Source organism: Heliangelus exortis, chromosome 27 (assembly GCF_036169615.1).
Source record: "Heliangelus exortis chromosome 27, bHelExo1.hap1, whole genome shotgun sequence".
NCBI classification, from domain to species: Eukaryota; Metazoa; Chordata; class Aves; order Apodiformes; family Trochilidae; genus Heliangelus; species Heliangelus exortis.
This window is the reverse complement of record NC_092448.1, coordinates 3,808,446-3,828,981: the sequence shown is the minus strand read 5'-3', so window position 1 is coordinate 3,828,981 and position 20,536 is coordinate 3,808,446. Positions and strand designations below refer to the sequence as shown.

Genomic DNA, 20,536 nt, shown 5'->3' with positions numbered 1-20,536 from the left:
CCCACAGGGTGGGCACTGACCCCCCCAGGGTGGGCACTGACCCCCCCCCAGGGTGGGCACTGACTCCCCCCAGGGTGGGCACTGATTCCCCCCCCCAGGGTGGGCACTGACCCCCCCCAGGGTGGGCACTGACCCCCCCAGGGTGGGCACTGACCCCCCCAGGGTGGGCACCAGCCTCGAGGAACCCCAACCTTGGTGTACCAGCCATGGGTGCTGCAGGAGGAGGGTGCTAGAGGGGTGACCTACACTGGGGGGGGGGAGGGGGGGGAAATGAGGGTGGGAGGGGGTGTGAGAAACAAAGAAAGAGGCCCCGGGGTGGGCAGGAAGGGGACAGGGGGGGTGGGGACATGCAGGGAAGGGCCCTGGGGGAGGGGGTCACCTCCACCACCTTCAAGTGGTACCAGCAGAAGGCTCAAGTCACAGCAGCTGCTGGAGGGTGGGGGTCAGGGCTGTCCCCCCCCCCACCCCACAGCCCCTGAACAACTCATGAGATTGTGGGAGAGCTCACGGGACACCTGGGGGTGTAATACTGAGGGGGGGGGGGAAGTGCTGCCCCCAGCCCCCAAACCCCAACCCCTCACCAGCCCCCGTTACCGCCCGATCCGTTTCGCTTTGATTTTCACCAGCGGGGTGGTTGGGTTGGGGGTTTGGTTTGGTTTGGTTTGTTTCCTGCTTCCACTGCTCCTTTTTTTTCTCTTTTTTTTTTTTTTCCTTGTTTCTGTTTCTTGAGGAGTCTTGGCAAAAAAAAAAAAAAAAAAAAAAAAAAAAAGAAGAAAAAGCAGCACCCCCCCCTCCCCCCCACCTCGGGGAAGACGCTGAGATGCGACCTCCTTGTTCTTGCCGAGGAGCAAGGAGCTCTCCCAGGGGGGGCAAAGCTGAGGGCTGGGGGGCCCTGCTGGAGCTGAGGGAGGCTGGTGGCCATCACATGATGCCATTGGTGAGGTACTGGAAGCCATCGTAGAGCTTGGTGGTGATGGAACGCATGCTGCCATCCACCATCTGCTCAATCAGCAGCTGCAGCTGCTCCTCTGTCATGTTCATGTGGAACCTCTCCTTCAGGTTGCGGATGGTGGATGAGCCGTGGAAACAGGGGAGCTGGGACCCTGCAGGGAGGGAGGAACGGGGGGAATTGGGTCATGGCAGCTCCCCAGGGGGCTTGTGGGGGGCCTCCAGACGTTGCCTTGTGGCTGGCTGAGGTGTCGAGCTGGAGTCTCCTCACCTTGCTGCATGATCTCCACGATCTGCACGACTTTATCCATGTGCTTCCGGGCAGCGATGAGTCCCTGCAGCATCAGCATCTTGTAGTAGTTGAACATGTCCCCATCCAGCCCACCCATGACCTGGAAAGGAGAGGATGTGAGGGTGGAGAACGGGGATGGAGCAACAGGAGGACAGTGGTGTGCCCTGAAGAGAGGGATGGTCAGCAGGAGGGGCACGATGGGGTTTTTTACGGAATTTCCCTCCTCGGAGTGATACACACTCCACAGCCAATAGCTCCTCCAGCTTCCAGCCCATCCCTGGGCACTCAAGAGCAGCCTTGCTGAGGCTGCAGCGTGGCCAAGAACCACCCTGGTGCCCACCCTGGTGCTGTGGGATCCCCCCTCGTGTCCCCTGCTCACTCACATCCACGAACTCCGTGGTGAGTTTGAAGGCCGAGGTCTCAAAGCCGAGGTTCCTGGGGGAGCTGGAGAGGATGAACCCAAAATCAATGTGGATTATGTGTCCATCTGCATCCAGCAGGATGTTCCCGTTGTGCCTGTGTGGGAGAGGGGAAAAAATCCTCAACTGTGTGGCCCTGAGCACGGCCTCCTGCTGTTATTTTGGGGACAAAATGACAAGTTCTGGTAGAAGAGGCAGCTGTGGCGTGGGGACCCACCTGTCCTTGACCTGCAGCAGGTAACAGACCAGGCAGTAACCAGCACAGCTCTGCACGAAATTCCTCTGGGCTGTGAGGAAGGATTCCGTGTTGTAGTTGCCGTGTTCCTGCAGGAAATAATCCAGGAGGGAGAGCAGGGATTGCTTCTTGATCTGGTGGATGGAGACGGCGTTCACCACCGGCTCAATCATCCCGCTGTCGGCGGAGATGACGAGGATTTTGTATGGCTTGATCCAGAGTGGGACACGCTCCTGTTCCCAGATGGACTGCGGGAGAGAAGAGCAGGAAAATCCCTCAGGATGGGGGGGTGACCCCAGGCAGCTCCAGGCCCCCCCCGGAGCAGCCCCCCAGCCCCTCTGACCTGCAGCTGCTTGAGGACCTGGAAGGCGAGCAGCTCCTGCCGGAGGTCATCCCCACACTTGACGATGACGGAGAGGAGGCGCCAGGAGGGGAGGTGGCCGTAGGGGGACCCTTCCCGGATCCTCCTGTGGGGAAAGGGACACGGATGGGAGCGTGAGGAGAAGGAGGGTGGGCAGAGAGTCAGCCCCGGGGGGGTTCAGGGGCACCCAGAGCCTTTGGAAACGCTCAGCTGGGGCCGCAGCAGAACGACCGCCAGAACCCGACCGACATCCGCTGCTCCCTGCCCTCCACCTCCCCATGTCTGGGGACAAGCAGGGCCTGAAGCTGAAGCCACCAGGTCCCCTCAGCCCTACCTGACTTTCTCCTGCCAGGGTTCCTTCAGGGCAACAGCAGATGGGTCCTCGGGGTCCCTCCTGAAGGAGGTGGGGGTGTGCGCCAGCTGCTCCGAGAGCCGCCGCCTGCCAGACAGAGTGGGGAGTGGAGAAGGAACAAAACTCATTGTGGAGGGAGGCAGTGGTGTCACCTCCTGTCCCCAGAGCCTCTTCCACCCAAAACACTTAACAAAGCTCCTGAGACCCCCACATCCAGGCTCTTCTTAAATATCTCCAGGGATGGAGAATCCACTACTTCCCTGGGCAGCCCATTCCAATGTCTGATCACCCTCTCCATAAAGAAACTCTTTCTAATGTCCAACCTAAACCTCCCCTGGCACAACTTGAGACCTCTTGTGCCCTCTTGTCTTGCTGAGAGTTGCCTGGGAAAAGAACAAACCCCAAATCCCAAACCCAGGGGAGGCTGCACCAGCCTGAAGCATCTCTAGCGAGGGCTCTCCTAAACCTTCACTGCCCAGAGCTTGCCCAGCCCCTCCTGAATCCATGCAGATGTGGGGTTTTTTCTGGGAATCCAGCAGAGAAATTCTGCCCCGTCTTTTTTTTTTTTTTTTACATCTGGATTCATAGCTCAGCCCCACCTGATGTCTCCAGCAGCGATGAACACCGGCTCCCGGCTCTCCTGGCTGGTGATGCTGTCCACAGAGAACTGGGAGATGTTGTCACAGCTGTTGGTGTGAATCTCTGGCAGCTGGGAGGGAAAAGGGGTGAGAAGTGGGATGCAGTGGCTCCACAGACACCATTCCCACTCAGCTTCCATCCCTTCCCATCCCACCCCGTTGCCAGATCGGGACGGCGCCGCGCTGGCAAGGGCCAAACCACCCCGGGGAGCCCCGGCCTGACCTCCACCTGCAGCTCCACGATGTCATCCACAGACCAGGCCTCGTCGTCGTTGTCGTAGTTGGGGACAGTGGTGAAGCTGCTGGTCCTCTGCTCGTGGGTGATCCCACACTCGGGGAGGTTCTCGGCCGAGCGCGTGCTCCGGATGCGGTTCTCGGGGATCCGAGCGGGGACATTCGCTGTGTCAAAATTGTCACATTCAAGTACTTCAACGTAGATTAAATATGGAGCCTGGAGGGGGGGGGAACAAAACCAAGAGTGAGAGGGGTGGGGGTGGGAGGCAGCACGATGCTCTCTGCTCTTTGCCAGGTGGGTGCTGGGGCGGTTTTATTTCTGGTGGATGTTTTTGTCGGGGCAACGCGGTGCTTTTTAGCAGCTGTGGAACAGCTCCAGGAGCAGGGCTGGATCCCCTGAGACCCCTACAGCACAGGTTTAGGGCAGGGGTACCCTCAGGGGTGTTTCTCTCCATCCTCATCCCTGGAAGTGATAACACAGACCCGGGGGGGACAGGGGAGCAGCCACATAGAAACTGTTTCTATGTCATAGAATCACAGAATGGGCTGGGTTGGAAGGGACCTCAGAGATCACCAAGTCCAACCCTTGCTCCACTCCCCCCGTGGTTCCCAGCCCATGGCACTGAGTGCCACATCCAGGCTCTTTGGAAATATCTCCAGGGATGGAGAATCCACCCCTTCCCTGGGCAGCCCATTCCAATGGCTGAGCACCCTCTCCAGAAAGAAATTCTTTCTAATGTCCAACCTAAACCTCCCCTGGCACAACTTGAGACCTCTTGTGCCCTCTTGTCTTGCTGAGAGTTGCCTGGGAAAAGAGCCCAACCCCCCCCTGGCTCCAACCTCCTTTCAGGGAGTTGGAGAGAGTGATGAGGTCTCCCCTGAGCCTCCTCTTCTCCAGCCTCAACACCCCCAGCTCCCTCAGCCTCTCCTCAGAGGATTTGTGCTGGATCCCTTCACCAGCCCAGTTGCCTCCTTTGGGCCTCAATCTCCTTCCTGAATTTTGGGGGCCAGAACTGGACACAGGACTCAAGCTGTGGCCTCCACAGGGGCAGAATCCCTTCCCTGGACCTGCTGGCCACACTCTTCCTCATCCAGGATGCCACTGGGATTCTTGGCCACACTACTGGCTCCTGTTCAGCTTCCTGGCAATCCCAGGTCCCTTTCTGCCACTCTGTGCCCCATGGAGCTCCCCAGGGGGTTCTTGTGGCCAAAGTGCAGGACTTGGAATGTTGAACCTCATCCCGTTGGGGCTACACCTGACTCCAACCAGGATCCAGGGAGTTGGAGAGAGTGATGAGGTCTCCCCTGAGCCTCCTCTTCTCCAGCCTCAACACCCCCAGCTCCCTCAGCCCTTCCTCCCAGGAATTCTGCTGGATCCCTTCCCAGCCTCCTTGCTCTTCTCTGGACCTGCTCCAGCACCTCAATCTCCTTCCTGAGCTGAGGGGCCCAGAACTGGACACAGGACTCAAGCTGTGGCCTCCCCAGGGCTGAGCACAGGGGCAGAATCCCTTCCCTGGACCTGCTGGCCACGCTGTTCCTGAGCCAGCCCAGGATGCCATTGGCCTTCTTGGCCACCTGGGCACACTGCTGGCTCCTGTTCAGCTTCCTGGCAATCCCAGGTCCCTTTCTGCCACTCTGTGCCCCATGGAGCTCCCCAGGGGGTTGTTGTGCCCAAAGTGCAGGACTTGGAATGTTGAACCTCATCCTGTTGGGGCTACACCTGACTCCAACCAGGATCCAGGGAGTTGGAGAGAGTGATGAGGTCTCCCCTGAGCCTCCTCTTCTCCAGCCTCAACACCCCCAGCTCCCTCAGCCCTTCCTCACAGCACTTGTGCTGGATCCCTTCACAGCCTCCTTGCTCTTCTCTGGACCTGCTCCAGCACCTCAATCTCCTTCCTGAGCTGAGGGGCCCAGAACTGGACACAAGACTCGAGGTGTGGCTGAGCACAGGGGGGGGGTGTCGAGGACAAAAAAAAAAAACCCAAAAACCCACGACTCTTTGTGAAGGCCAAACCATTGTCTGCCTGCTCACACCTTGTCCTTGGAGTTGAGGACCACTGCCTGGGTGTGGGGCACCCGCACCACGTGGTGGTCGAAGCCAGCAGTCGGCAGCCAAGCGCGGGCCGGGAGTTTGTGGTTGAGCAGCGACAGCTCCGAGATCAACCGTTGGGTCTTCTGCTCTTTGGTGGGCAAAGTGGCCAAACGCTTCCCGATGGCGATCAGGGACTTGATGAATTCTCTCTCGGGGGCGAGCCTGACAGGCTGGGGGGAGGGGGAATAAAAAACACACCAAAAAAAAAAAAAAAAAAAAGAACAGAAAAAGGGTTAGGGGAGTGGAGGCGCAAAGGCGGCGGGGGCTCTCTGGAGTCTACAAGCACAGGGATCAACTCCAGGTAGAGGCAGCTCTTCCCATCCCACCCAATTCCCTGCTCCTGGATGATGCTCCCATGACCAGAGAGTCATCATCCAGAAGCAGAGCAGGTTCAAAGCACTTTTTTCCCCTCCTGTGGTCCAGAAATCCTCCTCTTCCTCCTCCTGCCCGGAATTCCGGAGCCGACGGCTCCAGCAGAAGCCCTGGAGCCAGCAGAGGGAGCACCAAACCGACCTCTTCCCGGCTCAGAGTCGTTTTGGTTTTTTTTTTTTCTGTTGTCTCCTGACCACTCGTGGCTCAACCCAACCATTCCTGGCTCTATCCAACCATTTTGCAAAGATCCAACTGCGATCCGGACCCAGGAGCTCCCCCACCCCAGCACCCGAAGCCGAGTTCTCCACCCGACTTTTTTTTCAAGCTTTTAAACAATTGTGGCTGATTTTTTTTTTTTTTTTTTTTTCCTTTTGCCATTGAAGATGCAGAATTAAACTTGCAAAGTGTTCACTGGACAATCATGCTGGAAAGGCACATGCAAAGAAAGCCACGGAGCATGAGAAAAGGAAGAAAAGAAAAAACAATAAAACATCAGAGAGCCAGGAATGGCTGCACAGCAAAATTAAAGGGAAAAAAGAGGGGAAGGATCAGTCTGGTGGCTCCCTTTTGGGAAAGGGCAGGTGAGAAATCATTTTGTATCTGTAGTCCACGTCAAAAATGCTTAAAAAAAAAAAATAAGAAAAAATTACATTAAAAATCCTTCCTGTTCTCCCACCCCTGATGCCTTGGGGCAGGAGGAGCCACTCGTGTGCCCAGGTAGAGGGTAAATAAAACCCAGCAGCACAACCTGAGGGGTTGGGAAGTGCCCTGGGTCCTGGCCAGGCCCTGCCCCACCTCAGCTCCTGCCCCCCAACCCTGCCCTGACCTCCAGGACCATTTCCTTCCATTGCATTTAACCCCATTTCTGCCAAAAGCTGAACAACATTCCAAGGATGCTCTGCTCCTTCCAACACCCACCAAAGCCCAATGGCTGCGAGGTCCTTGCTCCTCTCAGGACCTTCTGGTGGGAATCAGGGATTGAGCCCAGGTGTGGAGGGGCTGTCACCAAAGTCCTGGTTCAGACAGGTATCAACTTGTGCCTCCCAAGCACACGTCTCCTTCACACCCCCTCTTCTCCAGGCAGCCCAAAGCATCTCCAGAAGAGCCTTCTCCCTGTTCCACAGGGAGCAGAGTGAAGCTGTGTCCACCCAGCAGTGTCCCACCACCTCCACGAAGTGTTCTGCACCTCCAACATCCACACTCCAGTTGGAAACCTCCAGGTCTTGGCTCCTCCAGCCAGAAAAAAGGCAGCTGGGAATTGTCCTCCCCGTCCCATCCTGCTCCAAAGGCATCCCACTGAGCTCTGCTCTGCTCCTTGGTGTTATCAAGGGACTCAGGACGGGAAGTTTTGCATCCTGTTGTGGAGAGGCAGCTGAGCTGGGGCTGTCCCTGGCCAGGAAACACTGTCCCCAGCCTGCCCGAGGGGCTGCAGAGAGCCCATCCCACCAGAGCTGGGCTGCAGGAGCCCCCTGCTCATCAAAACGGTCCTGAAGCCAAGGAAAGAGAGGAAGGGAGTTGTTTTTCCCACCCCAAGGATCCTCCTGCTGCCCTGAGCCAACACAAATATTTACCTTCTCCCATTTACTTTCTGTCACAGCAAAACATTTCACAGGCGGCACTTTGGAAAAAAAAAAAACAAAAAAACAAAACCAAACAAACCAACCAAAAAAAAGGTCCTGAACTGGGCAGGGCTTTGGGGTTCTGCTTTGCTGAAACACTCCAGGAGCATCCTTCTCCCCACAGGGGGTGGGGTCAAACTGCTTCCCAGGGAGGGTGACACAGATCAGCTCCAGGTCCAGGTCTGGTGAGGGGTTGGCAGAGCTTTGGAGTGTCCCAACGGGGATGGGTCCATCTCTGTGCAGCCACAGTGCAAGGGGGGTTTTTGCCTGGGTAAGGTTTAAGCACCTCAAAACCCAAGGGGATTGATTAATTTGGGTCCTCTCCACAAACCCCAAAGTGGGATCTCCTCACCTGCCTTCATCCTGCTGTCCCACCTCTCCTCAGACCACCACAATTTGTCATTTCTGAGCTTTACGCAGCAAAATTGGGATCCCTGGCACCACCGTGGGTTTAAAAACCTGGCACAAACCCTCACAAAGAACCTCGGCTGCTGCCTGGAGCTGGGAGGAAAAGGTCTCACTGGGGTGACAGAGAGATGGGTGGCACAGGGGGATGTGGCACCTGGGGACCTGGCAAGTGCTGCCAGCACCGAGCCTGAAACGGTACCGGAGGGTGAGACCTTGGCTTGGCCAGGAGGAGCAGGAGGGACACAAAACCAAAGGAACTTCCCCCTAAAACGTTGGGTGGCAAAGTGGGACTTGGAGCCCTCCCACTCGCCAGCACCCACCAGCATCCTACAGTGCTCAAAAGCAGCAGAGTTGAAGATTTACAAAAAAATAAGAGGAGGAGCCTGCATCAGGGGTGCTGCGGGGTCAAAACCCTCGTGCCCTGGGTGTGACAGCAGCACAGAGGCTCCTGGAGGTGGGAAAATCCTCCCTCTGAAGGCACAGAGGGGGAAAAGCTGGGAATGTGCCAGATAACTCTGTGGGAAGTCTCAAAAGCTGCGAGTTCACCCTAGAAAACCCATCCTGGAGGATGGGCTGAGCAAGTGGAAGTGGTTTTGATCATGGACTACATATCCAACATGTGGAAACCCGCCGGGAATCCCAGAGGGAGAACACAGACCCTCGGGCAGGAGAATGGCACAGCTGAGGAGGAGGCTGTTGATTTAAAAACCAAACAAAAAAGCAATGACAAAGGCTCATTTGGAAAGAAAAACGCTCTCTGAAGGGAAACGCTGGGGTTTGATTGAGACCAAAGTTGAACACACAGAAAGGTGAGGGGGGGGGAGGGGGAACCAACAATGATTCGTGGAAAGAAAAAATAATAATAAAAAAAAAAAAAAAAAGCAAATGAAATCTCATCTGGCAGAGAATTTTGAAGTACAAGTCAAGGAAACAGCATTTCCTCTTTCATCTGCAAACACTGCCACACAAAGGCAGCGACCGCTCCCACCAGAACCGGCAGCATCAGCCACGTCCCCCCCACGGTGGGGGGGCACGAGGATTTCTCTCTCCTTTGCTGCCTTTGGTTTGTTTGGGGTCGTTTGGGTTTTTTGGGGGAGGCTGTAGGTGGGAAATTAGCACTCAGGGCATTTTAGCCAAACCAGAATTTGCTGAACAAGCAGGGGACGTTCAGCTGCGGGGCGGCCGGCGCGGTGCCGGTGTTGGGGTGGGGGGTGTGGGTGGGCTCTGCCCTCGCTGGGGGCTCAAGCGGTGCAGACACCGTGGTGAGGGGGTGGTGGTAACAGCTGGGGACCACCAGAGCTGCTTGTGGTGCACGGCTGGGGGAGGTTTGGTGTTTTGGTGGCAGAGGAAATGCTGCTGTGCGGGGCGCGGGACGGAACGGGGCACTTACGGGACAGGGTGACTTATCGAGACTTTCCGAGCTGGAGGAGAGCTCCTGGGAAATGGAGGAAAGGGGTTGGGGTTTTGTTGGCAGGGGTTTTGGGGGTGGTGGTGTTTGTTTAAAAGGAGAGAGAGGAAGGAGGGAGAAGGGGGAGAAAAAGCAATAGTTTAGCTCCAGGTTCAAAAACCCATCACTTTTCATTTGATTGTTAATTTTTTTTTTTTTTCCCCCCACACCCCAGCCTCCCCACCCAACCACGACTTTGCTGCCCCTCGCTCTGTTCAGCAGATGAAATTAACCCCATGGAGACTTTCCTCAAGATTAAAAATCCCAACAATTAAACTATTTCCAAGACCCAAGCTGATGAGCACGAGCCATCGACCGCGTGTCCCTGGAGCCGTTCCCTCTGCAGCGCCACAGAAATCCCTTATTTTCACACACACAAAAAAAAAAAAAAAAAACCAAAACCCAAAACCAAAACCCAAAAAAAAGACAAAATGAAGCTTTGCACCCTGGAGCCCAGTGCGTAACTGGTTTTAAGTTTCACTTCCCAAAAAAAGCAGCAACCAGGTCTGGGTTTTGCAGGTTGATTACAGGGATTCGCTCATTCCCCTCCCCGTAAGCCACAACCGTGGCTCCATCCATGGCTTCTGCCTCACCACGGACAAACCCCAGCAGGGCCCAGGCCCCGTGAGGCTCAACCAAGGAAAAAAAAAATAAAAAAAAAAATGTGAGGAACCTGGGGCTGCTGCATCCCAGCTCTCCTGGCAAAGCACAGCTCGAGCTGGCAGAGCTTTGGTTAAACCCACAGCGCCGGCGGTTTCCGAGCTGATCCTGGCACGTCGGGCTGGGGGGAGCAACAAAAGCTGTTTGCAGCACGAGGCCTGGATCTGGAGAACAGGAATAACCAACTTGGAGAGGGATTTAAGGACATCTTAATTCTTTCTTGCTCAGTGTCAAAACCCTCTGGCATAACCTCAGCAGCTCTGGACGTGTTTGGAGCGGGTTCCTCCCCACCTGCTCCAGAGGTGACGTTTCAGGGGTGGCTTTGCTCCCCCACTCCAGAGATTGCCCTAAAATCTCCCCCCCTCATGCCCCCCAAAGGACACAGCTGAAGAGGGACCCCTGTCCCCCTCTCATTGCCTGTGGCTCTGCCAGGGACATGGGGCAGCCAAGACAGCTCCTGGGAGGCCAACACCTCAGGTTTTACAGAGAAACACTCAAGTTTTAGGTACAAGACCTCAAAAAAAGGCTGCTCGGAGCTTGAGTGCTGCTGTCCCCGTGGCCAAACAGAGACCCAAATCCAAAGGGACAATGCAGAAAAGACCCCAAAGCCTCCAAACCTGTGGGATGGTGGCACAGCCAGCGGCACCAAAGGTGACTCCCCAGGAGCCACTCTGCTCTGCTGGTGGCAGGGAAACAAGCTCGACCTGAAAAAGCACCTTAGGAACAAGTTCAGCCAAACATTTCTCTTCTCCACCCTCAGCCAGGCTCTGAGCTCGGGCTGGCAGCTAACCCAATTTATTCCCATTTCAAAATCACTGGTTTCAATCCAGTTGGGCCAAAATAAAAAAAAAAAAAAACCAACAAAAAACTCAAACCAAGACAAAACAAAGCAAAAGCAAAACCCAAACAACAAAGCTGTTTTCCCCTCCCTGCTCTGTGTATTTTGAACCTTGCTCTCACCTCCTGAAGGGATCTAAGAGATGAACCACCCTGCTCCAGGCATGTAGTGTGATTTATTCCTCCCCAGCTCAGGGACTTAGGAGGCAGTGGGTGGGAGGATCCTCCCCACCTCATCCCACACGAGGCCTCAGCTCTGAAGTTTGAAGCCTTAATGTTAAAATTACGTCAAAATCCAAGAGTTTGAAGCCTTAATGTTAAAATTATGTCAAACTCCAGGAGTTTGAAGCCTTAATGTTAAAATTATGTCAAACTCCAGGAGTCACCACCACAGGGGAGCCACCCCCAGGAGGTGACAGGAGGGAAGGAGAGGAGCATCCCCCACCAGAGAGCTGGGGCAGCCACCACTTATCTCAGAGCATCCAGCTCAGCCCATGTCCTGCACTGAAACCCTCATCCTCACTACCCTGGTTTCCAGCATCAGGTTACAGCAAGTTCCTCCCCTCCAGGTCTCAAGTTGCTCAGGTGGAAAATTCAGCACATCTCATCCAGCTTCAGTCTGTAAATGGATCTGAGAACAAACCACAGCTGGACTTGAAATAAAACCTGGTTACGCAGCATGGAGTGACAACTGGAACACAAAAGACCCCAGAGGGGGGAATTATTCTCTAGAAACCAACTGCAGGTGACCAGGGAAGGGACAGCTTGGTCCCAGGGGTGACACCTGACTTGGCCAAGAGCTGCCCCTCACCATGCTCTAAGCCCAAGAAGACTTTAAGCAGGATTAATCCCCAGCTTTGGGTCTGACTCAGCTAATCCAAAGGGCAGGTCTGAGGATGGAGGCACCTTTAAGAGCCTCGAAGCAGAGAGGAACTGGCAGAGTGCTCCAGGCAGACATTGAGCAACAGGCAAAGGTCCAGGGGAGCAACACAAACCCAGAAGTCCACAGCAGGTGACCTACAGGAAATGGAGAAGCAGCCAAAACTGCTCAGTAGAGAGACTGATGGGAAAATAACCCCAAAATTGTCCACAGAGAAAGGAATGTGGGAAAATAACCCAGCCAGGCACAGAGGGGTGATGCAGAGCCACCACCTCAGCAGAGCAAAAAGGCTCCAGAAATGGAGTCAGTTTGGGGATTCGAGTATCTTAAAGCAGATTAAAGTAGTGAATTCCAGAATTTGCTGGAATTCACACCAGATCTACCTGCCCCCCTCCCAGTTTCAAAGAGGAGGGGGTAACATCCAGCACTGAAAACAACAGAGGTCCAGAAGCTGGCTGGGAAAGTTCTTTGGGTGCCCTGAGTGTCCCCGTTGCTGTTGCAGGGTTTAAACACCCTGCCTGGATCAAACCACGTTTCAACAACTGCCAGGAGAAACTCTCCAGTTTCCTCCATCATTTATGCAAAGCTTTGGTTTCCATTATTCAAGCAGCTGCAGTCAGGGGGAGCAGGAGTCCTGCTCTCCACGGGGTGGTTGTTTTCCACCCATGGGCAGACACATGAAAGATTCATGGACCTGTCGGGAAACGCCGCGGCCCCAAGGACACGGAGGGGGGGCTTGGGTTGGACCCAACCCCAAGGGCTGCCACTTCACACCTCCACCACCTCCCACTCCTAAGGAGCCTTCCCCAGGCCCAGCAGGAGGGGAGGAGAGAGCACGTGGCCCCTTGGAAGGATTTACAACCCAAGGTGGAGCTGAGGGAAAGGGGAAAGCCAAGAAACGTTCTCACAGCCACGAGACCTCGGGGTGTCCAGACGGAGCTGCGGGGAAGTTTGGCTTCCAAGGTCTTGTCCACACGAGATGACCCAGAAAAGGAGCTGCCTGGAGCTGGGCTGCTCGGAACCATCATCCCCTTCTGAGTCTGAGCAGCCAAAGAAAAACTTCCCACTGGCAGTTCTCTCCCCTCCAGCCTCACACCCCCTCCACCAAGGACGCTGCTCGTCCTTCCACTCCAAAACTCTCTGCGTCAGCAGATGTGTGAAGGGAATCATCTGCCTCTGCTCCAGGAGGAACACTGGCTCCTCACAGCAGCTCAAAACCACCAGAGCAGCTCAGCACCAAAGACGTTTTTTGTGCTGAGAACTCAATTTTGACACTTAAAGCTCAAAGCCTGGGGGAGCTGCTGGGGTTTGGGGACGCCTTCGCCTCGTTGGGTGCCCTTTGCTTTGCCACGAAACCACATCAGCTCCCTGGAAACTGGAGGTGTCCCCTCAGCTCAGCCCCTCCGGAGGACAAAGCCCCTTGGGAAAGTCTTTCCACCCTCTGGGAGCTGCCAAAGGAAGACAGAAATCCAAAGCAGAGCTGGGCAAAGGCCAGAGCTGCAGCTCCCAGCCCTAGAAGCAGGAGGGCTGCAGGGTTTATCCACTCTCCTCCTGCTCCCAGCTGCCCAGGGCCTCCCCTGCCTGCAGATAAACCTCATCCTTGCTAAATCTGAACAAGTCAAGACAAGGAGGAAATCAGATTTCCAGCAGCACTCAGGTGGCTGCAGGTTGCCAAACGCAGAGGTTGGCTGAGCTGCCCAAACTCCCTGTAGGAGTTCAGCCACTTGGTCCTGACCCCATTTCCACGTGGAGGCACTGAACATCCTCCCTTCCCCTCACGCCCCTCTGGAGCCCCAGCACCCTCCAGCGTGTGACCCACACTTTGCTTAGAGACACCAGAACCAAAACTTCAACCATCTGCAGCTACAAGGCCAAAAAAAAAAAAACAACCAAACAAACCAATAAACGAACAAGAAACCAAACACAAAAACCACCTCTGGGGGGGAAGGAGAAGCTCTGAGAGGAGAACCAAGCCCAGGCACCCGGCGCTGGGTCAGCCCTTCCCAGGCTGAGGTTTTGGGGAGCCCCAACATTACCTCCTCCTCGCTCTCCACTTTGGGGTTGCTGGCTGTGCGCTTCAGGTTGCTGCTGAGGCTGATGGTGACGGTGGCGTCCGACTTGGACCTCTGGTGAGTCCTTTTGGAGGGAGAGAGCCCCAGGTCCGGCGCGGGGCTGAGGGAGGGCAGCTCCCTCCTCTTGTGAGCTGGCTTCAACTCGTCCGAGAGGATGAGCTTCCGCAGCTTGGTCCCACGGGAGTGTCTCTGGGTGGAGATGTGCATGTCTGAGGAGTAGGCACCCAGCAGCAGGGCGCACTGCAGGGAGAAGTTGATGCTCTGCCGGCAGCGGTGCACGATGTAGGGTTTGATGGCGTCCCCCACGTCCTCGTCCATGTGGATGTACATGTTCAGCAGCTGGGGCAGGTAGAAGTCCACGTCCTCGTTCCTAAAGCAGAACAACCTATTCCCAATGTAAGCCTGCACGCCGGGTTCCTTCGAGTTGTACAAGTATGAAATGGCCATGGAGATATCAAAGAGTTTGGACTCAAAGAGCCGGAGGAGCCAGGACTGCTTGGAGGAGTTGTTCTTCTGCCGCCTGCGGGCGGTTTTCACCGTGTTGGCCACGCTCTCATCCTCCTCCTGGATCCTCGAGCCCGGGGGATCATCCAAGCACCTGATTTCACAGCCCTCCCCGACGTCCCCGTTGGCCAAGTCCCCGGCGGCCCGCGGGGCGCGCTCGGCCTCGCTGCCCTCGGCCGCTTTCCTGGAGCTGTCGGAGGAGACGCCGTGCATCAGCTTCACCTTCTCCAGGACCTCTTCACAGGCTTTCTTGGCCACCTCGGGGTCGATGACCGCCAGCTCCCCGACACCTTCTGTGATGACGCTGAGGGGGGTCCCCCCGTTCCCCTGGGGCCCCTGATCCAAGCCCGGCCCTCGGGTCGGGTCTTCAACGGAGTCTCCCATAGCGGCGGCGGCGGCGGCGTCCGTGGGCTTCAGAGCTGAGGAGAAAGAGAAGAGAAAAAGGAGTCAGGATCTGCTGCCAGCCCGAGGGATCCACGCTGGGATGGGCCTCGAAGGAAACTGAGAGCTGGGATAATGTTTGGTGTGAGCCTCTTTCTCCAAGTCCAGAGAGGGAAGGTGCCCCAAGCCAACGCGAGCCGGCCCAACGTGACGTTGGGTTGTAAAGGTCTTCTTGGTGCCCCTTCCACCCAGAGAGCTGTGAGCACCCATCAGCCACCACACCAAATTTCCCTGTTACCATGACAATCAAAAAATCGAGCAAGCCAAAGAGAAAAAAAAAAAAAAAAGAGGGAAAACCCCCACAAAACAGGTTGCTTTGACACTCTCCTCCCCCAAAGGCGTTCTGCGAGGCTTGGGGTGAGAGGGCTGCAGGTTGGGTGGGCCCCATGGCTGTTCCTCAAACACAGGAGTTTATCCTGAGAAGATGGAAGTTTACCCCAAGAAGATGAAGCTTATTTCCTACGTTTAGCTTTGGTCCCCTCAGGACAAGGGGCAACCATGGTGCTTTGATGGTGAAACCCCCAGATTTAGGAGCACGTTTGTTGCCACAAAGTCCCAAAGCTCTGACGATGCCTCCTCAAGGATAAAGCACTTAATTAGACTTTTTTAAAAAAGTCAGAGAAATCTAAGAGGGACTGAACACACCCCCTGGCTTCCCACCTCTCAAAAGAGCAGTGGTGCATCCTGGAGGGTCACCAGCAAGCATCAGGCCGGGCAGTGCCACCTGAAATCTCCCTCTAAAACCAAACCCAGGCCCTTTCTTCACCCTCACATCACTCTCACAGCCCCCCCTGCTCCTGTTCCTGCTCCAAGGCTGCAAGAAGACAGCTCGTGACCAGCAGGAGGGCACACAATGCCTTTTACAAGCCTCGAGCAGATTGCCAGCTCCCTCCTGCCTTTCACGTCCAGCCCGGTGGAAAAAATTCCTGCCTTTGGAAAAGAAGTTCACTCAACCATTTCCTGCCCCTCTGCTCCCCCCACACACACCCCAGAGACCCTCAGCCCCTCTGGGGTCTTGGTGTGAGGGATTTCCCTGTTCATTTCATGACCTTGTTTCATCTCTTTATTTTTACCCTCCTGACAGGGGGGGGGGGGGAGCAAAGGGGTGAGGAAACCCCCTGAATATTCCAAGTGAGCAGAAGGAGGTGAAGTGTCCAGAGCCCCGTTTCCTCCTCTTGTTTTCAGAGCACTTTAAACTCTAAGGATGAGGTGAAAGGAGCCTGACCAAAGTTCAAAGTGGGCTGAACCCATGTGAAAAGCATCTTTCACCCCGTCCACACACAACGTTTCCCTCTGTGCCTGCCTTTCCCTTGGGTGCAAATCCCACATGCTTCAAATTTTTGTGGTCATCAGACCCTAAGGACCCCGGGGAGCTGAGGGAAGTTGGTTTTCCCTCGCAGGGAGCCCCAGCCTTGCCCCAGGAAGGCCCAGACCAGATCATTTTTTAAGTTAACAGCACGCCAGCAGAAAGGGGATCCTTCAGCCTAACGTGGCAGGGAGGGATTTGAGGAGACACAGCCCAAGGAGGAGCTGCCAGAGCTTGTGGGGTCCTTCAAACGCTCCCATCGAGACAATTGGGATGAAAAATTAAAAATAAACCCAGTGGTGGCATCAGCCTGAGCCCCAGATGTGGCTCTGTGGCCACAGGCTGGGTGCAGAAGCATCCCAGTCACCCACAGAGGGCTCTCCCAGCCCTGCCTGGTTTATCTGATGCTTCTGATCCTCCTCACTGGGCTGTAGAGGGGGGGAAAGTGGGCAGGAGAGGGGGAAAAGTGGGCAGGAGAGGGGGAAAAGTGGGCAGGAGAGAGGGAAAAGTGGGCAGGAGAGAGGGAAAAGTGGGCAGGAGAGAGGGAAAAGTGGGCAGGAGAGAGGGAAAAGTGGGCAGGAGAGAGGGAAAAGTGGGCAGGAGAGAGGGAAAAGTGGGCAGGAGAGAGGGAAAAGTGGGCAGGAGAGAGGGAAAAGTGGGCAGGAGAGGGGGGAAAGTGGGCAGGAGAGGGGGGAAAGTGAGCAGGAGAGGGGGGAAAGTGAGCAGGAGAGGGGGAAAATGGGCAGGAGAGGGAAAAGTGGGCAGGAGAGGGGGGAAAGTGGGCAGGAGAGAGGGGAAAGTGGGCAGGAGAGGGGGGAAAGTGGGCAGGACAGAGGGAAAAGTGGGCAGGAGAGGGAAAAGTGGGCAGGAGAGAGGGAAAAGTGGGCAGGAGAGAGGGGAAAGTGGGCAGGAAAGAGGGAAAAGTGGGCAGGAGAGGGGGGAAAGTGGGCAGGAGAGAGGGAAAAGTGGGCAGGAGAGGGGGAAAAGTGGGCAGGAGAGGGGGAAAAGTGGGCAGGAGAGGGGGAAAAGTGGGCAGGAGAGGGGGAAAATGGGCAGGAGAGGGGGAAAATGGGCAGGAGAGGGGGAAAATGGGCAGGAGAGGGGGAAAATGGGCAGGAGAGGGGGAAAATGGGCAGGAGAGGGGGAAAATGGGCAGGAGAGGGGGAAAATGGGCAGGAGAGGGGGAAAATGGGCAGGAGAGGGGGAAAATGGGCAGGAGAGGGGGAAAATGGGCAGGAGAGGGGGAAAATGGGCAGGAGAGGGGGAAAATGGGCAGGAGAGGGGGAAAAGTGGGCAGGAGAGGGGGAAAAGTGGGCAGGAGAGGGGGAAAAGTGGGCAGGAGAGGGGGGAAAGTGGGCAGGAGAGGGGGGAAAGTGAGCAGGATCCCATGAAACCTCCCTTGGGACAGGCAGGAGGAGCCATTCCAGAGGTGAAACCTCCTCCAGGTCCACAGGAGAGTGTTGGATCCCACCCGACCTCCTCAGGGATCCCAGCGAGCAGAACCACTCCCACCACGAGCAGAACCACTCCCAGCACTGGCCCAAACTCCTCGGAACCTTTTGTTTGGACCTCCCCAGAGGGCAGGCAGAGCTCCCAGCTGCTGAGTGGGTTAAACATGGATTAAGGAGCTGCATGAGATAAATCCAATCCAGGCAGGGCCCTGGGGGGTTGGTTACCTCTGTTCCTCAGGGAAACTCCTTCCAAACCCCTGCAGTGCCTTTTTGGTTTTGGTTTTCCAAATCAGCACATCAAGGCTTTTTTTTTTTAAATATTATTCTTTTGCTCTTCAGCCCTCCCTCTCCCCAAGAACACTTCCACAGCCACCTTCTTCAGTGACATCCCAGCAGTGGTGCATCTAAATCCCAGGGAGGGAAATTCAATCCCTGCCTCCTGCACCTTGGTTTGGGTGGTTTTTTTTTTGTTTTTTTTTTTTTGTTTTCCCCCCCCTCCCTCCTTGCTCCACATCCCCAGTAGCTCAGCACATCACAAGACACCCTTTACCTCTCCAGGCTCAGCACCACTCCCCTACCCCAGCTCTGCTCTCTCTGCAGGGACACGAAGCCCATCAGCTGCACACAGTGTAGCAACCCCGGCTGGAAAACAGGCTGAGCTGAATTCATGTGGTTCATCCTCCACCCACAGCCATAACGGGCCAAGTTTCTCCCTCTCCCTCTCCCTCTCTGGTGGAACAGCCCCTGGAGTCAGTGATTAAACATGAAATAAAAGCTCTGAGGAGCACGGAAAGCGCCGACGGAGCCGCCGAGCTCCTTCAGGAGGGACAAAAGCAGAGGGAGACCCAGAGGAACAGAGCTGAGGCTTTGCAGGGGGAGAAACCCTCCCTCCACCCCCTCGAAAAAACCCCAGAAAGCAACACAAAAACCAAAACCAAAAAGCCTCTCTCCTGCCTGACTTGAATAAGAAATATTAGCCCTGGCAGCTGACCAGGGGGACAGGATGAAGCCTCACCAAGACATCTGGTCTCTATTACACTGCTTGACTTTTTGTTTTGCTCAGCACTGATGGCCTTACACATCTTGCTGTGCCTTGGGGAAGGGCAGAGGAGTTGGGGTGGGGGCAGAAAACATCACAGAACCCCCCCCCAGCACTGCTGGAGGAGGTGCAGCCAGTGCCCCTCGCTAAGGCAGAGCCCCCCTGGAGCAGCTGCAGTGCCTCGATGCAATTTATTGGGTGAAAACTTAAGAGGTTGGGGAAACCAAACCATCTCTCACCTCTGGGAGAGGCTGCAGAGTGCCCCAACCCTTTGAACAAAGTTTCTTTTTGCTGCCAGGGGCCTGGGAGCTCTTTTTGCAAAGCCCCTCCACACGCAGCCCAGCTGCAGCTCATCCCACAGTTAAAACACCCAGGAGCACTTCCAAACTTTTTTGTCCTCCTGCCTCACACCTGAGGAGCATTAATCAGGATCCCCGGGGAAGGGAGGACAAATCCTTCCATCCCAGCAGCCCCTTTCTGAGCATGCCAAAGCCTGGAGCAAGGGCTGGCACAGCCACCATGGGAAGTTTCCTCCTCCCAGTGATCACAAGGTGCTTTGTGCCCCAACGTTCCCACACTCCTTCAGAGATGGAAATTCCCCCCTTCCCCACCTGCTGCTGTCACCTCTGAGCCTTCCCCTAAAGTGTGGCTTCAAATAAAGCTGAACAGACAGAACCTGGAAAGGGTCACAATCCCCTGGCTCTGTGTCCAAGTGCAGCCCCTGAACTGCACGGTGAGAAATCTGGGATGTAAGGAGCACCCAGACTGAAATCCCATTCCCACTTCCAAGCCAGAAGTGGGAGATTGTCAATCCTCCCCCCCCTCGGGGCTGCAGAACCCCTGGTACTCTGAGGAGCAGCCTCAGAGAGCAATGAAGTCCCCAACAGGACCTTAAAACCTCAAGAGGTGACAAAAAAGCCACGCTGGACACCAGCACTTCCACCCAGTGACTTCCCCATGCTGCTTCTCAGAGTCCCACCAGGGGCCAAGGAGAAGCAGGGCCCAGGGAAGAGAGGGATTTGATGTTTTTGTATCACTTACTGTGCCTGAAGCCTCGAAGCAGGAGTTTCGAGGGGGAGAAAAAGCATCGTGAGGTTCCTGACCCCCCACAAACAGAGGCTGCTGCTCAGCAGCCCACCCAGCGGGCACCTCCCCCAGCACCCCCGCTCTTTAAGGAGATAATTTCGGCGATTACAGAGGGCGAGGGGCACCGGATGGCTCCGGGGGGCACCGGCAACACCCGGCACCCAAACAGCGATAAACCAGCCCAAAACGCCTCCGGGGACGCTCCCCCGGGCCAGGCCAGGAACGCAGCCGCACCCCCGGGGGGACCGAGAACCGGGGAGGTCGGAGCCCCCCGACCCCTCCACCCCACCCGGAAGGCGCTGCCGGAGGTGCCGGCCCCGGGAGGCTGCGGGGAAGCGGCGGTACCTGGTGCAGTCCCATCCCGCACGGCCGCCTCTCCGCTCCGGGATGCCGAGGGACGGGGCAGCGCAGGCGGCTCATCCTGGGCAGCGGTTCCGCGGAGCTCCGGAGACGCTCGGGCTGTGGCGAAGACAAAAAAAAAAACAAAAAAACAAAAAAAACAAGGGGAAAAATTATTTTCCTGCGCGGCCCGGAGAGCCTCGGCCCGCCCCGCGCTGCCCCCGCACAGCCCCGGGGCCCCGGCCCGGCCCGGCAGCGACCGCGGAACGCACCGCGGAGACCCCCACCTCCTCCCCGGGGTCCGGTGCCGCCGCGGCCCGGGACAGGCGGCGGGGGGTTTGGGGGTGGCGGTGGGGCCCGGGGGTCCCGCGGGAGGCGGTGCGGAGAGGGGGAGGGGGGCGGTGCGGGGCTCACCTGTGCGGGGCCGCGCGGAGCGGAGCGGGGCGGGTGCGGGGCAGGCGCAGGCCCCGGCCCGGGCTGACGGGGCTGAGGGGGCCGGGCCTC

General features: G+C 56.4%; 1 protein-coding gene across 7 annotated transcripts in view; it reads right to left on the bottom strand.

The window, feature by feature from the left end:
- The window catches only part of PI4KB (phosphatidylinositol 4-kinase beta), a 21,677-nt gene extending 1,141 nt beyond the window's left edge, over window positions 1-20,536 (bottom strand). For 2 of the 7 annotated variants that reach the window (XR_011722723.1, XR_011722724.1), the window contains exons 1-13: window positions 20,447-20,536; window positions 20,039-20,152; window positions 13,831-14,789; window positions 9,361-9,405; window positions 5,514-5,741; window positions 3,469-3,696; window positions 3,207-3,316; window positions 2,590-2,694; window positions 2,238-2,361; window positions 1,877-2,142; window positions 1,624-1,756; window positions 1,220-1,340; window positions 108-1,103 (exon numbers count right to left, since the gene is read on the bottom strand). Coding sequence is in view for 5 of the 7 variants with exons in the window: in XM_071727302.1 (XP_071583403.1) it covers window positions 922-1,103; window positions 1,220-1,340; window positions 1,624-1,756; window positions 1,877-2,142; window positions 2,238-2,361; window positions 2,590-2,694; window positions 3,207-3,316; window positions 3,469-3,696; window positions 5,514-5,741; window positions 9,361-9,405; window positions 13,831-14,754 (2,466 nt within the window). In the remaining 2 variants the exon portion in view is untranslated. Of the gene's footprint in view, window positions 1-74; window positions 1,104-1,219; window positions 1,341-1,623; window positions 1,757-1,876; window positions 2,143-2,237; window positions 2,362-2,589; window positions 2,695-3,206; window positions 3,317-3,468; window positions 3,697-5,513; window positions 5,742-9,360; window positions 9,406-13,830; window positions 14,790-15,679; window positions 15,743-18,118; window positions 18,268-20,038; window positions 20,153-20,304; window positions 20,330-20,446 lie in introns of those variants that run through there. The other 5 variants (XM_071727302.1, XM_071727303.1, XM_071727306.1 and 2 more) reach the window with 5 other exon arrangements.